Source organism: Nerophis lumbriciformis, linkage group LG30 (assembly GCF_033978685.3).
Source record: "Nerophis lumbriciformis linkage group LG30, RoL_Nlum_v2.1, whole genome shotgun sequence".
Lineage (NCBI taxonomy): Eukaryota > Metazoa > Chordata > Actinopteri > Syngnathiformes > Syngnathidae > Nerophis > Nerophis lumbriciformis.
In genome coordinates, this window is record NC_084577.2 from 28573573 (window position 1) to 28590086 (window position 16514).

The 16514-nt window shown below is 39.3% G+C and overlaps 1 protein-coding gene across 1 annotated transcript in view; it reads right to left on the minus strand.

Moving 5' to 3' along the window:
- The window catches only part of dync2h1 (dynein cytoplasmic 2 heavy chain 1), a 437107-nt gene that overhangs the window by 215192 nt on the left and 205401 nt on the right, over positions 1-16514 (minus strand). Inside the window, exons 40-43 of the mRNA XM_061925863.1 lie at positions 15998-16197; positions 13235-13366; positions 13023-13155; positions 9203-9410 (exon numbers count right to left, since the gene is read on the minus strand). Of these exons, the coding sequence (XP_061781847.1) occupies positions 9203-9410; positions 13023-13155; positions 13235-13366; positions 15998-16197 (673 nt within the window). The remainder of the gene's footprint in view (positions 1-9202; positions 9411-13022; positions 13156-13234; positions 13367-15997; positions 16198-16514) is intronic.

Here is a 16514-nt window from a genome sequence, read left to right on the forward strand (position 1 = left end):
AAATCCCACCATGGACTAGTCGTGTGGTATCGACACCATCGTCAGTATCAGCACGAGGCACACAAATCTTTGTTGTATCATCGAACAAGAAGTGTGACCCCCAGAGCATGTTCACCTTTTGTAAACAACTTGACTGAAACTGAAGAAATTGTTGGCTTTCCAGCTTCGCACAAGTCTGTATCGCACTTTTGACATGATAATCCGATATTTATGTTGATATCGCACCTGCTGATTTCCGATATCGATATTAGACACCACTAATTATTAGAGTCATTTTGATGTAGCATAAATGGGTAATATTTTTAACATTATGTATGACATTTATGTTCAACTTTAGTGTAAAAATTCCACCATGGACTAGTCGTGTGGTATCGACACCATCGTCAGTATCAGCACGACGCACACAAATCTTTGTTGTATCATCGAACAAGAAGTGTGACCCCCAGAGCATGTTCACCTTTTGTAAACAACTTGACTGAAACTGAAGAAATTGTTGGCTTTCCAGCTTTGCACAAGTCTGTATCGCACTTTTGACATGATAATCTTATACTTATTGCTGATTTCCGATATCGATATTAGACACCACTAATTATCAGAGTCATTGTGACATAGCATAAATGGGTAATATTTTCAACATTATGTATGACATTTATGTTCAACTTTAGTGTAAAAATCCCACCATGGACTAGTCGTGTGGTATCGACACCATTGTCAGTATCAGCACGACGCACACAAATCTTTGTTGTATCATCGAACAAGAAGTGTGACCCCCAGAGCATGTTCACCTTTTGTAAACAACTTGACTGAAACTGAAGAAATTGTTGGCTTTCCAGCTTTGCACAAGTCTGTATCGCACTTTTGACATGATAATCCGATACTTATGTTGATATCGCACCTACTGATTTCCGATATCGATATTAGACATCACTATTTATCAAAGTCATTGTGACATAGCATAAATGGGTAATATTTGTTGGAATAATTCTTTGTAAGTTATCACAAAAGAAACGTTGTATTACATGATGTTCCTGATAAGAAGATGAATGCTGTCTTTCGAGGCCTAACAAGAGGAAGAATGCTCGTGAAACGCCACTGTGATTTCAACACGGACAGATGGCAGGATCTGCTCAACTTCCAGAGGAACTCTCTTTGAAGTGTTAAACGAACTCTCTTTGAAGTATTTCACAAACTCTCTTCCAACTATTTGGTAACCGAGGTCAACGCTATTTACGACCCGCTGCCCTCTTAAAGTCCCTGTGGTCAGGAGACGGGAGGGCAGGCATAGGCCGTATAGGCAAATGCTAAGGGCGCCGTCCATCAGGGGGCGCCATGCCAGTGCCACAAATGTTGGAGAAAAAAAAAAAAAGTTGTTACTATTATTTCTAAATACAAAAAATAATCCCACGTTAATTAAAATGCAAAGTAAAGCCTATATAATAGAAATATTATTTGTTACAACATTACTCCCCCCGCCCCCTCCCTTCCCGTATCATGACTCTTTTTGGACGTCACCACATCAAAAAATCAACACAAGATGTCAAAACGGCCAAAACTGTCAGGTGCCCAGGGAAGAAAAAACAGAAAAGAAGAGGAGGAGAAACGAGAAAAAGACAAGAGGTAGCAGGTAGGTAACGTTAGCCTACATGAAATTATTTGTCTGTTACAGAATGTGATAGTAACCTGGCTTTTTAGCATTAAGCTAATGTTACATGATTCGGCAATTGCTAATCAATAAATAGCTAGTTCTGTTTTAACGTCGGGTTAATATTGTGGAGGGGGCTAAATTGTTATGGAAAATAATAATGTAACGTTAGGTAATTACAGTACTCCCACCTTACATTCCTCAGGGACATTTGTATTAGATCTTTTAAGCAGGTGTTTTTTGTTTACATTATTGCCTTCTGGTTAGCTAATGTTTGCCCTGCAGGTAATAGTCACTTTTCCACCCGTTTATATATTAGGTATAGTTGTAAGTTAAAAAAAAGGTCAAAGACAAAGCTATTCGAGTTCTTGTGAGTATATACACTTTACTGCCGATGTGGGGGGGGGGGGGGGGGGGCGCCACTTAAAATCTTGCCTAGGGCGCCAGATTGGTTAGGGCCGGGCCTGCGGGAGGGGTTATCCATTGTCCTCCAACACCCGCCCCAGCTGGATCCAGGAAGAGCCCAAGCCCGAGACATCCTCTTCTTGGTCTTCAAAGTGACCGAAAACAATGACTGTTTTACATACTTCCCATTCCTGCTGAGACATGTGTTGGTGCGTGAACATTGAACATCTGAATAAAGGAGGAGACGAAAAACCTTCTTCGTCAGAGCGTGGTGCAGGACTGTACAGAGAGTGCAGTGGCCATGTCTCTCCTCAATATTGAGTCCAAATTGAATTCTGTCTCTGTTTGATTCCTTGCCTTTTGTCTTGTTTAATAGATGTCCTCAGTGTTTGAACGTGACAATATTTTCAACATTATGTATGACATTTATGTTCAACTTTAGTGTAAAAATCCCACCATGGACTAGTCGTGTGGTATCGACACCATCGTCAGTATCAGCACGACGCACACAAATCTTTGTTGTATCATCGAACAAGAAGTGTGACCCCCAGAGCATGTTCACCTTTTGTAAACGACTTGACTGAAACAGAGCTTCGCACAAGTCTGTATCGCACTTTTGACATGATAATCTTATACTTATATGTTGATATCGCACCTGCTGATTTCCGATATCGATATTAGACACCACTAATTATCAGAGTCATTGTGACATAGCATAAATGGGTAATATTTTCAACATTATGTATGACATTTATGTTCAACTTTAGTGTAAAAATCCCACCATGGACTAGTCGTGTGGTATCGACACCATTGTCCATGGTGGGATTTTTACACTAAAGTTGAACATAAATGTCATACATAATGTTGAAAATATTACCCATTCATGCGATGTCACAATGACTGATAATTAGTCGTGTCTAATATCGATATCGGAAATCAGCAATAAGTATAAGATTATCATGTCAAAAGTGCGATACAGACTTGTGCGAAGCTGGAAAGCCAACAATTTCTTCAGTTTCAGTCAAGTTGTTTACAAAAGGTGAACATGCTCTGGGGGTCACACTTCTTGTTCGATGATACAACAAAGATTTGTGTGTGTCGTGCTGATACTTATGATGGTGTCGATACCACACAACTAGTCCATGGTGGGATTATTACACTAAAGTTGAACATAAATGTCATACATAATGTTGAAAATATTACCCATTTATGCTATGTCACAATGACTCTGATAATTAGTCGTGTCTAATATCGATATCGGAAATCAGCAGGTGCGATATCAACATAAGTATAAGATTATCATGTCAAAAGTGCGATACAGACTTGTGCGAAGCTGGAAAGCCAACAATTTCTTCAGTTTCAGTCAAGTTGTTTACAAAAGGTGAACATGCTCTGGGGGTCACACTTCTTGTTCGATGATACAACAAAGATCTGTGTGTGTCATGCTGATACTGACGATGGTGTCGATACCACACGACTAGTCCATGGTGGAATTTTTACACTAAAGTTGAACATAAATGTCATACATAATGTTGAAAATATTACCCATTTATGCTATGTCACAATGACTCTGATAATTAGTGGTGTCTAATATCGATATCGGTAATCAGCAGGTGTGATATCAACATAAGTATCGGATTATCATGTCAAAAGTGCGATACAGACTTGTGCGAAGCTGGAAAGCCAACAATTTCTTCAGTTTCAGTCAAGTTGTTTACAAAAGGTGAACATGCTCCAGAGGAACTCTCTTTGAAGTGTTAAACAAACTCTCTTTGAAGTATTTCACAAACTCTCTTCCAACTATTTGGTAACCGAGGTCAACGCTATTTACGACCCGCTGCCCTCTTGAAGTCCCTGTGGTCAGGAGACGAGAGGGGTTATCCATTTGTCCTCCAACACCTGCCCCAGCTGGATCCAGGAAGAGCCCAAGCCCGAGACATCCTCTTCTTGGTCTTCAAAGCGACCGAAAACAATGACTGTTTTACATACTTCCCATTCCTGCTGAGACATGTGTTGGTGCGTGAACATTGAACATCTGAATAAAGGAGGAGACGAAAACCTTCTTCGTCAGAGCGTGGTGCAGGACTGTACAGAGAGTGCAGTGGCCATGTCTCTCCTCAATATTGAGTCCAAATTGAATTCTGTCTCTGTTTGATTCCTTGCCTTTTGTCTTGTTTAATAGATGTCCTCAGTGTTTGAACGTGACAATATTTTCAACATTATGTATGACATTTATGTTCAACTTTAGTGTAAAAATCACACCATGGACTAGTCGTGTGGTATCGACACCATCGTCAGTATCGGCACGAGGCACACAAATCTTTGTTGTATCATCGAACAAGAAGTGTGACCCCCAGAGCATGTTCACCTTTTGTAAACGACTTCACTGAAACTGAGCTTCGCACAAGTCTGTATCGCACTTTTGACATGATAATCCGATACTTATGTTGATATCGCACCTGCTGATTTCCGATATCGATATTAGACACCACTAATTATCAGAGTCATTTTGATGTAGCATAAATGGGTAATATTTTCAACATCATGTATGACATTTATGTTCAACTTTAGTGTAAAAATTCCACCATGGACTAGTCGTGTGGTATCGACACCATCGTCAGTATCAGCACGAGGCACACAAATCTTTGTTGTATCATCGAACAAGAAGTGTGACCCCCAGAGCATGTTCACCTTTTGTAAACGACTTCACTGAAACTGAAGAAATTGTTGGCTTTCCAGCTTCGCACAAGTCTGTATCGCACTTTTGACATGATAATCCGATACTTATTGCTGATTTCTGATACCGATATTGGACACCACTAATTATCAGAGTCATTTTGATGCAGCATAAATGGGTAATATTTTCAACATTATGTATAACATTTATGTTCAACTTTAGGGTAAAAATTCCACTATGGACTAGTTGTGTGGTATCGACATCATAGTCAGTATCAGCACGACGCACACAAATCTTTGTTGTATCATCGAACAAGAAGTGTGACCCCCAGAGCATGTTCACCTTTTGTAAACAACTTGACTGAAACAGAGGAAATTGTTGGCTTTCCAGCTTTGCACAAGTCTGTATCGCACTTTTGACATAATCCGATACTTATGTTGATATCGCACCTGCTGATTTCCGATATCGATATTAGACACCACTAATTATCAGAGTCATTGTGACATAGCATAAATGGGTAATATTTTCAACATCATGTATGACATTTATGTTCAACTTTAGTGAAAAAATCCCACCATGGACTAGTCGTGTGGTATCGACACCATCGTCAGTATCAGCACGACACACACAAATCTTTGTTGTATCATCGAACAAGAAGTGTGACCCCCAGAGCATGTTCACCTTTTGTAAACAACTTGACTGAAACTGAAGAAATTGTTGGCTTTCCAGCTTTGCACAAGTCTGTATCGCACTTTTGACATGATAATCCGATACTTATGTTGATATCGCACCTGCTGATTTCCAATATCGATATTACACACCACTAATTATCAGAGTAATTTTGATGTAGCATAAAGGGGTAATATTTTCCACATTATGTATGACTTTTGTGTAAAAATTCCACCATGGACTAGTCGTGTGGTATCGACACCATTGTCAGTATCAGCACGACGCACACAGATCTTTGTTGTATCATCGAACAAGAAGTGTGACCCCCAGAGCATGTTCACCTTTTGTAAACAACTTGACTGAAACTGAAGAAATTGTTGGCTTTCCAGCTTCGCACAAGTCTGTATCGCACTTTTGACATGTTGATATCGCACCTGCTGATTTCCGATATCGATATTAGACACCACTAATTATCAGAGTCATTTTGATGTAGGATAAATGGGTAATATTTTCAACATCATGTATGACATTTATGTTCAACTTTAATGTAAAAATTCCACCATGGACTAGTCGTGTGGTATCGACATCATAGTCAGTATCAGCACGACGCACACACATCTTTGTTGTATCATCAAACAAGAAGTGTGACCCCCAGAGCATGTTCACCTTTTGTAAACAACTTGACTGAAACAGAAGAAATTGTTGGCTTTCCAGCTTCGCACAAGTCTGTATCGCACTTTTGACATGATAATCCGATACTTACGTTGATATCGCACCTGCTGATTTCCGATATCGATATTAGACACCACTAATTATCAGAGTAATTTTGACGTAGCATAAATGGGTAATATTTTCAACATTATGTATGACATTTATGTTCAACTTTAGGGTAAAAATCCCACCATGGACTAGTTGTGTGTATCGACACCATCATTAGTATCAGCACGACGCACACAAATCTTTGTTGTATCATCGAACAAGAAGTGTGACCCCCAGAGCATGTTCACCTTTTGTAAACAACTTGACTGAAACTGAAGAAATTGTTGGCTTCCAGCTTCGCACAAGTCTGTATCGCACTTTTGACATGATAATCCTATACTTATGTTGATATCGCACCTGCTGATTACCGATATCGATATTAGACACCACTAATTATCAGAGTCATTTTGATGCAGCATAAATGGGTAATATTTTCAACATTATGTATGACATTTATGTTCAACTTTAGTGAAAAAATCCCACCATGGACTAGTCGTGTGGTATCGACACCATCGTCAGTATCAGCACGACACACACAAATCTTGTTGTATCATCGAACAAGAAGTGTGACCCCCAGAGCATGTTCACCTTTGTAAACAACTTGACTGAAACTGAAGAAATTGTTGGCTTTCCAGCTTTGCACAAGTCTGTATCGCACTTTTGACATGATAATCCGATACTTATGTTGATATCGCACCTGCTGATTTCCAATATCGATATTACACACCACTAATTATCAGAGTAATTTTGATGTAGCATAAAGGGGTAATATTTTCCACATTATGTATGACTTTTGTGTAAAAATTCCACCATGGACTAGTCGTGTGGTATCGACACCATTGTCAGTATCAGCACGACGCACACAGATCTTTGTTGTATCATCGAACAAGAAGTGTGACCCCCAGAGCATGTTCACCTTTTGTAAACAACTTGACTGAAACTGAAGAAATTGTTGGCTTTCCAGCTTCGCACAAGTCTGTATCGCACTTTTGACATGTTGATATCGCACCTGCTGATTTCCGATATCGATATTAGACACCACTAATTATCAGAGTCATTTTGACGTAGCATAAATGGGTAATATTTTCAACATTATGTATGACATTTATGTTCAACTTTAGTGTAAAAATCCCACCATGGACTAGTCGTGTGGTATCGACACCATCGTCAGTATCAGCATGAGAAACACAAATCTTTGTTGTATCATCGAACAAGAAGTGTGACCCCCAGAGCATGTTCACCTTTTGTAAACAACTTGACTGAAACTGAAGAAATTGTTGGCTTTCCAGCTTCGCACAAGTCTGTATCGCACTTTTGACATGATACTCCGATACTTATGTTGATATCGCACCTGCTGATTTCCGATATCGATATTAGACACCACTAATTATCAGAGTCATTGTGACATAGCATAAATGGGTAATATTTTCAACATTATGTATGACATTTATGTTCAACTTTAGTGTAAAAATCCCACCATGGACTAGTCGTGTGGTATCGACACCATTGTCAGTATCAGCATGACGCACACAAATCTTTGTTGTATCATCGAACAAGAAGTGTGACCCCCAGAGCATGTTCACCTTTTGTAAACAAATTGACTGAAACATAGCTTCGCACAAGTCTGTATCGCACTTTTGACATGATAATCTTATACTTATGTTGATATCGCACCTGCTGATTTCCGATATCGATATTAGACACCACTAATTATCAGAGTCATTGTGACATAGCATAAATGGGTAATATTTTCAACATTATGTATGACATTTATGTTCAACTTTAGTGTAAAAATCCCACCATGGACTAGTCGTGTGGTATCGACACCATTGTCCATGGTGGGATTTTTACACTAAAGTTGAACATAAATGTCATACATAATGTTGAAAATATTACCCATTCATGCTATGTCACAATGACTCTGATAATTAGTCGTGTCTAATATCGATATCGGAAATCAGCAATAAGTATAAGATTATCATGTCAAAAGTGCGATACAGACTTGTGTGAAGCTGGAAAGCCAACAATTTCTTCAGTTTCAGTCAAGTTGTTTACAAAAGGTGAACATGCTCTGGGGGTCACACTTCTTGTTCGATGATACAACAAAGATCTGTGTGTGTCGTGCTGATACTGACAATGGTGTCGATACCACACGACTAGTCCATGGTGGAATTTTTACACTAAAGTTGAACATAAATGTCATACATAATGTTGAAAATATTACCCATTTATGCTATGTCACAATGACTCTGATAATTAGTGGTGTCTAATATCGATATCGGTAATCAGCAGGTGCGATATCAACATAAGTATCGGATTATCATGTCAAAAGTGCGATACAGACTTGTGCGAAGCTGGAAAGCCAACAATTTCTTCAGTTTCAGTCAAGTTGTTTACAAAAGGTGAACATGCTCCAGAGGAACTCTCTTTGAAGTGTTAAACAAACTCTCTTTGAAGTATTTCACAAACTCTCTATTTGGTAACCGAGGTCAACGCTATTTACGACCCGCTGCCCTCTTGAAGTCCCTGTGGTCAGGAGACGAGAGGGGTTATCCATTTGTCCTCCAACACCTGCCCCAGCTGGATCCAGGAAGAGCCCAAGCCCGAGACATCCTCTTCCTGGTCTTCAAAGTGACCGAAAACAATGACTGTTTTACATACTTCCCATTCCTGCTGAGACATGTGTTGGTGCGTGAACATTGAACATCTGAATAAAGGAGGAGACAAAAACCTTCTTCGTCAGAGCGTGGTGCAGGACTGTGCAGAGAGTGCAGTGGCCATGTCTCTCCTCAATATTGAGTCCAAATTGAATTCTGTCTCTGTTTGATTCCTTGCCTTTTGTCTTGTTTAATAGATGTCCTCAGTGTTTGAACGTGACAATATTTTCAACATTATGTATGACATTTATGTTCAACTTTAGTGTAAAAATCCCACCATGGACTAGTCGTGTGGTATCGACACCATCATCAGTATCAGCACGACGCACACAAATCTTTGTTGTATCATCGAACAAGAAGTGTGACCCCCATACATTGTGTCCTGGACCTGACCTGAGGAAGATCATGCCCATGCGAGAGATGGTGGCCGGGGAGGCGCAGCTGAGGTCGTGGGTCTCAAACAGGAAGTTGACGTTGGGTCCAAACTGGATGCGTTCTCCACTGGGCATGGTGAGCAGGCGGTTGTCGTCCAGCACGGAGTTGAGACTCTCCACCCACTCTGGGTCGATGTCACCGTCACACACCACCCAGGAGATGACATCTGCCACACGGAGAGAGAGAGTTGACTTCTCAGTTTGGGTGGACAAAAGCATGAGAGGTGGGCCACCGTAGAGATAACTCCCAACTTCAGACCACGCGGTTTGTTATCCAGATCTGTTGTTGTTGTTGTTTAGACTTTGCTTTTTGGAGGACTTCCAAAGTGACTTTTAAAGTCATTTTGATAGTAGGCTAATATAGACACTTACATCATGTGTTGTCTTCATTATAACACTTATATAAGACTTTGAAAGTCATTTTGATAGTAGGCTAATATAGACACTTACATCATGTTGTCTTCATTATAACACTTATATAATACTTTTAAAGTCATTTTGATAGTAGGCTAATATAGACACTTACATCATGTGTTGTCTTCATTATAACACTTATATAAGACTTTGACAGTCATTTTGATAGTAGGCTAATATAGACACTTACATCATGTGTTGCCTTCATTATAACACTTATATAAGACTTTGAAAGTCATTTTGATAGTAGGCTAATATAGACACTTACATCATGTGTTGCCTTCATTATAACACTTGTATAAGACTTTTAAAGTCATTTTGATAGTAGGCTAATATAGACACTTACATCATGTGTTGCCCTCATTATAACACTTATATAAGACTTTTAAAGTCATTTTGATAGTAGGCTAATATAGACACTTACATCATGTGTTGCCTTCATTATAACACTTATATAAGACTTTTAAAGTCATTTTGATAGTAGGCTAATATAGACACTTACATCATGTGTTGCCTTCATTATAACACTTATATAAGACTTTGAAAGTAATTTTGATAGTAGGCTAATATAGACACTTACGTCATGTGTTGCCTTCATTATAACACTTATATAAGACTTTTAAAGTCATTTTGATAGTAGGCTAATATAGACACTTACATCATGTGTTGTCTTCATTATAACACTTATATAAGACTTTTAAAGTCATTTTGATAGTAGGCTAATATAGACACTTACATCATGTGTTGTCTTCATTATAACACTTATATAAGACTTTTAAAGTCATTTTGATAGTAGGCTAATATAGACACTTACATCATGTGTTGCCTTCATTATAACACTTATATAAGACTTTTAAAGTCATTTTGATAGTAGGCTAATATAGACACTTACATCATGTGTTGTCTTCATTATAACACTTATATAATAAGACTTTTAAAGTCATTTTGATAGTAGGCTAATATAGACACTTACATCATGTGTTGTCTTCATTATAACACTTATATAATAAGACTTTTAAAGTCATTTTGATAGTAGGCTAATATAGACACTTACATCATGTGTTGCCTTCATTATAACACTTATATAAGACCTTTAAAGTCATTTTGATAGTAAGCTAATATAGCTAATAGACACTTACATCAGGTGTTGTCTTTATTATAACACTTATATAATAAGACTTTTAAAGTCATTTTGATAGTAGGCTAATATAGACACTTACATCATGTGTTGTCTTCATTATAACACTTATATAAGACCTTTAAAGTCATTTTGATAGTAGGCTAATATAGACACTTACATCATGTGTTGCCTTCATTATAACACTTATATAAGACCTTTAAAGTCATTTTGATAGTAAGCTAATATAGCTAATAGACACTTACATCAGGTGTTGTCTTTATTATAACACTTATATAATAAGACTTTTAAAGTCATTTTGATAGTAGGCTAATATAGACACTTACATCATGTGTTGTCTTCATTATAACACTTATATAAGACCTTTAAAGTCATTTTGATAGTAGGCTAATATAGACACTTACATCATGTGTTGCCTTCATTATAATACTTATATAAGACCTTTAAAGTCATTTTGATAGTAAGCTAATATAGCTAATAGACACTTACATCAGGTGTTGTCTTTATTATAACACTTATATAATAAGACTTTTAAAGTCATTTTGATAGTAGGCTAATATAGACACTTACATCATGTGTTGCCTTCATTATAACACTTATATAAGACTTTTAAAGTCATTTTGATAGTAGGCTAATATAGACACTTACATCATGTGTTGCCTTCATTATAACACTTATATAAGACTTTGAAAGTCATTTTGATAGTAGGCTAATACAGACACTTACATCACGTTGTCTTCATTATAACACTTATATAAGACTTTTAAAGTCATTTTGATAGTAGGCTAATATAGCTAATAAAGACACTTACATCAGGTGTTGTCTTTATTATAACACTTATATAATAAGACTTTTAAAGTCATTTTGATAGTAGGCTAATATAGACACTTACGTCATGTGTTGTCTTCATTATAACACTTATATAAGACTTTTAAAGTCACTTTGATAGTAGGCTAATATAGACACTTACATCATGTGTTGTCTTCATTATAACACTTATATAATAAGACTTTTAAAGTCATTTTGATAGTAGGCTAATATAGACACTTACATCATGTGTTGCCGTCATTATAACACTTATATAAGACTTTGAAAGTCATTTTGATAGTAGGCTAATATAGACACTTACATCATGTGTTGCCTTCATTATAACACTTATATAAGACTTTTAAAGTCGTTTTGATAGTAGGCTAATATAGACACTTACATCATGTGTTGCCGTCATTATAACACTTATATAGGACTTTTAAAGTCATTTTGATAGTAGGCTAATATAGACACTTACATCATGTGTTGTCTTCATTATAACACTTATATAAGACCTTTAAAGTCATTTTGATAGTAGGCTAATAAAGACACTTACATCATGTGTTGCCTTCATTATAACACTTATATAATAAGACTTTTAAAGTCCTTTTGATAGTAGGCTAATATAGACACTTACATCATGTGTTGCCTTCATTATAACACTTATATAAGACTTTGAAAGTCATTTTGATAGAAGGCTAATATAGACACTTACATCATGTGTTGCCTTCATTATAACACTTATAAAGTCATTTTGATAGTAGGCTAATATAGACACTTACATCATGTGTTGCCTTCATTATAACACTTATGTAAGACTTTTAAAGTCATTTTGATAGTAGGCTAATATAGACACTTACATCATGTGTTGTCTTCATTATAACACTTATATAATAAGACTTTTAAAGTCATTTTGATAGTAGGCTAATATAGACACTTACATCATGTGTTGCCTTCATTATAACACTTATATAAGACCTTTAAAGTTATTTTGATAGTAGGCTAATATAGACACTTACATCATGTGTTGCCTTCATTATAACACTTACATAAAACTTTTAGTTTTGGTTGGTTTTTTTTGGGTCCAATATGGCTCTTTCAACCTTTCTGGATGCCGACCCCTGACTTAGACCCTTCTGGGTCCCGAGGGCCAAACTTGAAATTAGAAAAAAAAAATCTATACAAAATATGGTTTTTAAAATGAAAACTATCAAAATGGCCTCGCATGCTTTGATGTTTCAACCCCTAAGTTACTCAATAAACAATTAATCACAAAGCAACATCAAATAAATCAACGTTTTTTTTCTGCATCAAATTAATCGTTTGCCCTTTTTCCAAGCTGTACACTGACTACTTTAATTGACACGCAAGTTGTAAGTCTCATTTCTTTAATAAAATGCTTGCTGAGAGGAGTTCTCACCCTGGGATTCTTTAACCACGTTTCTTGCGCTGTGTGTGAGGACGCCATCCGCCCACTCTCTGGTGTCCATGTCGATGTGTCCCAGAAGTTGTTGTTTGGGCATGGCTTTGGGATTCATCGTGTACAGTTTTACCTACACAACAACAAAACGTGTCCAGACTAAGTGACATACCATTAAGATGAATGCTTGAAAGGGAGTATGAATCACTCACCACTCTGCCGGTCTTATTGAGAGCAGCCCGCAGCGTCCTCCATAGGGTGGACTTCCCCGCTCCACTCGGCCCCACGATCACAACACCCATGCGCTGTCTCAGCTGCTCATTCAGCTCCAGTGCCTTCTTGAGCTGCAGTGCACACGTTCAGTCCGTCACAACGCATCAAGCTTTCCTGCGTGCGCACAACTTTACTGCCTAGACAACCTCAGAGGGAGAATGTCCAAAACAGACTTAGAAAGACTAATCCATGCCTTGGTCTCCAGCAGGTTAGACTACGGTCATGGTCTTCTCACTGGGCTCTCGAAAGCAGCTGCCTCACTACATACGTAATGCTGCTGCTCAAGTCCTGACTGGAACCAGGAAATACGACCATATTACTCCAGAATTATGCTGCTCGAGTCCTGACTAGAACCAGGAAATACGATCATATTAGTCCAGAGTGCTTCTGCTCGAGTCCTGACTAGAACCAGGAAATGCGACCATATTAGTGCAGAATGCTGCTGCTCAAGTCCTGACTGGAACCAGGAAATACGACCATATAACTCCAGAATTATGCTGCTCGAGTCCTGACTACAACCAGGAAATACGACCATATTAATTCAGAGTGCTGCTGCTGCTCGAGTTCTGACTAGGACCAGAAAATACGACCATGTTAATCCAGAATGCTGCTGCTCGAGTTCTGACTAGAACCAGGAAATACGACCATGCTAATCCAGAATGCTGCTACTCGAGTCCTGACTAGAACCAGGAAATACGACCAAATTAGTGCAGAATGCTGCTGCTCAAGTCCTGACTGGAACCAGGAAATGCGACCATATTAGTGCAGAATGCTGCTGCTCAAGTCCTGACTGGAACCAGGAAATACGACCATATAAATCCAGAATTATGCTGCTCGAATCCTGACTAGAACCAGGAAATACGACCATATTATTTCAGAGTGCTGCTGCTGCTCGAGTTCTGACTAGGACCAGGAAATACGACCATGCTAATCCAGAATGCTGCTACTCGAGTCCTAACTAGAACCAGGAAACACGACCAAATTAGTGCAGAATGCTGCTGCTCAAGTCCTGACTGGAACCAGAAAATACGACCAAATTAGTGCAGAATGCTGCTGCTCAAGTCCTGACTGGAACCAGGAAATACGACCATATTACTCCAGAATTATGCTGCTCGAGTCCTGACTAGAACCAAGAAATACGACCATATTAGTCCAGAGTGCTGCTGCTCGAGTTCTGACTAGGACCAGAAAATACGACCATGTTAATCCAGAATGCTGCTGCTCGAGTCCTGACTAGAATCAAGAAATATGACCATATTAGTCCAGAATGCTGCTGCTCGAGTCCTGACTAGAACCAGGAAATACAACCATATTAGTGCAGAATGCTGCTGCTCAAGTCCTGACTGGAACCAGGAAATATGACCATATTACTTTAGAATTATGCTGCTCGAGTCCTGACTAGAACCAGGAAATACGACCATATTAGTCCAGATTGCTGCTGCTCGAGTTCTGACTAGAACCAGGAAATACGACCATGCTAATCCAGAATGCTGCTACTCGAGTCCTGACTAGAACCAGGAAATACAACCATATTAGTCCAGAATTATGCTGCTCGAGTCCTGACTAGAACCAAGAAATACAACCATATTAGTCCAGAGTGCTGCTGCTTGAGTTCTGACTAGGACCAGGAAATACGACCATATTACGCCAGAATTATGCTGCTCGAGTCCTGACTAGAACCAGGAAATACGACCATATTAGTCCAGATTGCTGCTGCTCGAGTTCTGACTAGAACCAGGAAATACGACCATGCTAATCCAGAATGCTGCTACTCGAGTCCTGACTAGAACCAGGAAATACGACCAAATTAGTGCAGAATGCTGCTGCTCAAGTCCTGACTGGAACCAGGAAATACGACCAAATTAGTGCAGAATGCTGCTGCTCAAGTCCTGACTAGAACCAAGAAATACGACCATATTAGTCCAGAGTGCTGCTACTCGAGTTCTGACTAGGACCAGGAAATATGACCATGTTAATCCAGAATGCTGCTGCTCAAAGTCTTGACTAGAACCAGGAAATATGACCATATTAGTCCAGAATGCTGCTGCTCGAGTCCTGACTAGAACCAGGAAATATGACCATATTAGTCCAGCATGCTGCTGCTCGAGTCCTGACTAGAAACAGGAAATACGACCATATTAGTCCAGAGAGCTGCTACTCGAGTTCTGACTAGGACCAGGAAATACGACCATGTTAATCCAGAAGGCTGCTGCTCGAGTCCTGACTAGAACCAGGAAATATGACAATATTAGTCCAGCATTCTGCTGCTGCTCGAGTCCTGACTAGAACCAGGAAATATGACAATATTAGTCCAGCATTCTGCTGCTGCTCGAGTCCTGACTAAAACCAGGAACTACGACCATATTTATCCAGAATGCTGCTGCGTGAGTCCTGACTAGAACCACGAAATACGACCATATCAACCCAGAGTGCTGCTGCTCGAGTCCTGACTAGAACCAAGAAATATGACCCTACTAGTCCAGAATGCTGCTGCTCAAGTCCTGACTAGAACCAGGAACAACAACTATATTAGTCCAGAGTGCTGCTGCTCGAGTCCTGACTAGGACCAGGAAATATGACCATGTTAATCCAGAGTGCTGCTGAAGATTTAAATGTTGTACAGTACTTTTTTGAGCGTCGGTATCAACTTGGTATCAAGATATTGATACTTTTGACGACCCCTGGAGAAAACCCACACCAACCTGGGTAGGTATAGGCTCCAGCCGACTCTCTTTATAGACCTGTTCCAAGGCCTGCGTGAGGGCGGCGTCCTCGACGTCGGTGAAGTCCACCCCAGAGAAGACGTCTCTCAGCAGGGCATCAAAGCGCGAGCTATCGGCAAACGTCAGCTTGGACATGGTGTTGAGTCGCAAGGCCTGAACCACCAGATTGCTCTCTTGGACTGCACACAGCAAGGAAGCCCGGTCAGAGTTTCAATACTTGGCTGGACTACAACACTGACGGGGCGCCGGGGACCCGTGGCCACACACGGGGCGAGAGTGTGTGAGGCAGATAAAGGGTGGCTGGTAGATGGCGAGGAGTGAGGATTTAAGCGAGACAGAAAGCATGCAAGTGGCAGAGAGAAAGAGATAAGACACAGTGAGAGACAAATTACAGCCTGAGGTTTATACTTGCAAAAAGTTTTAGGAGTTGATGTTTGGAGGACAAATACAAAGAAGCAGTTTATGGCTCTTTGATGGGAGACTGATCCCGAAGAGC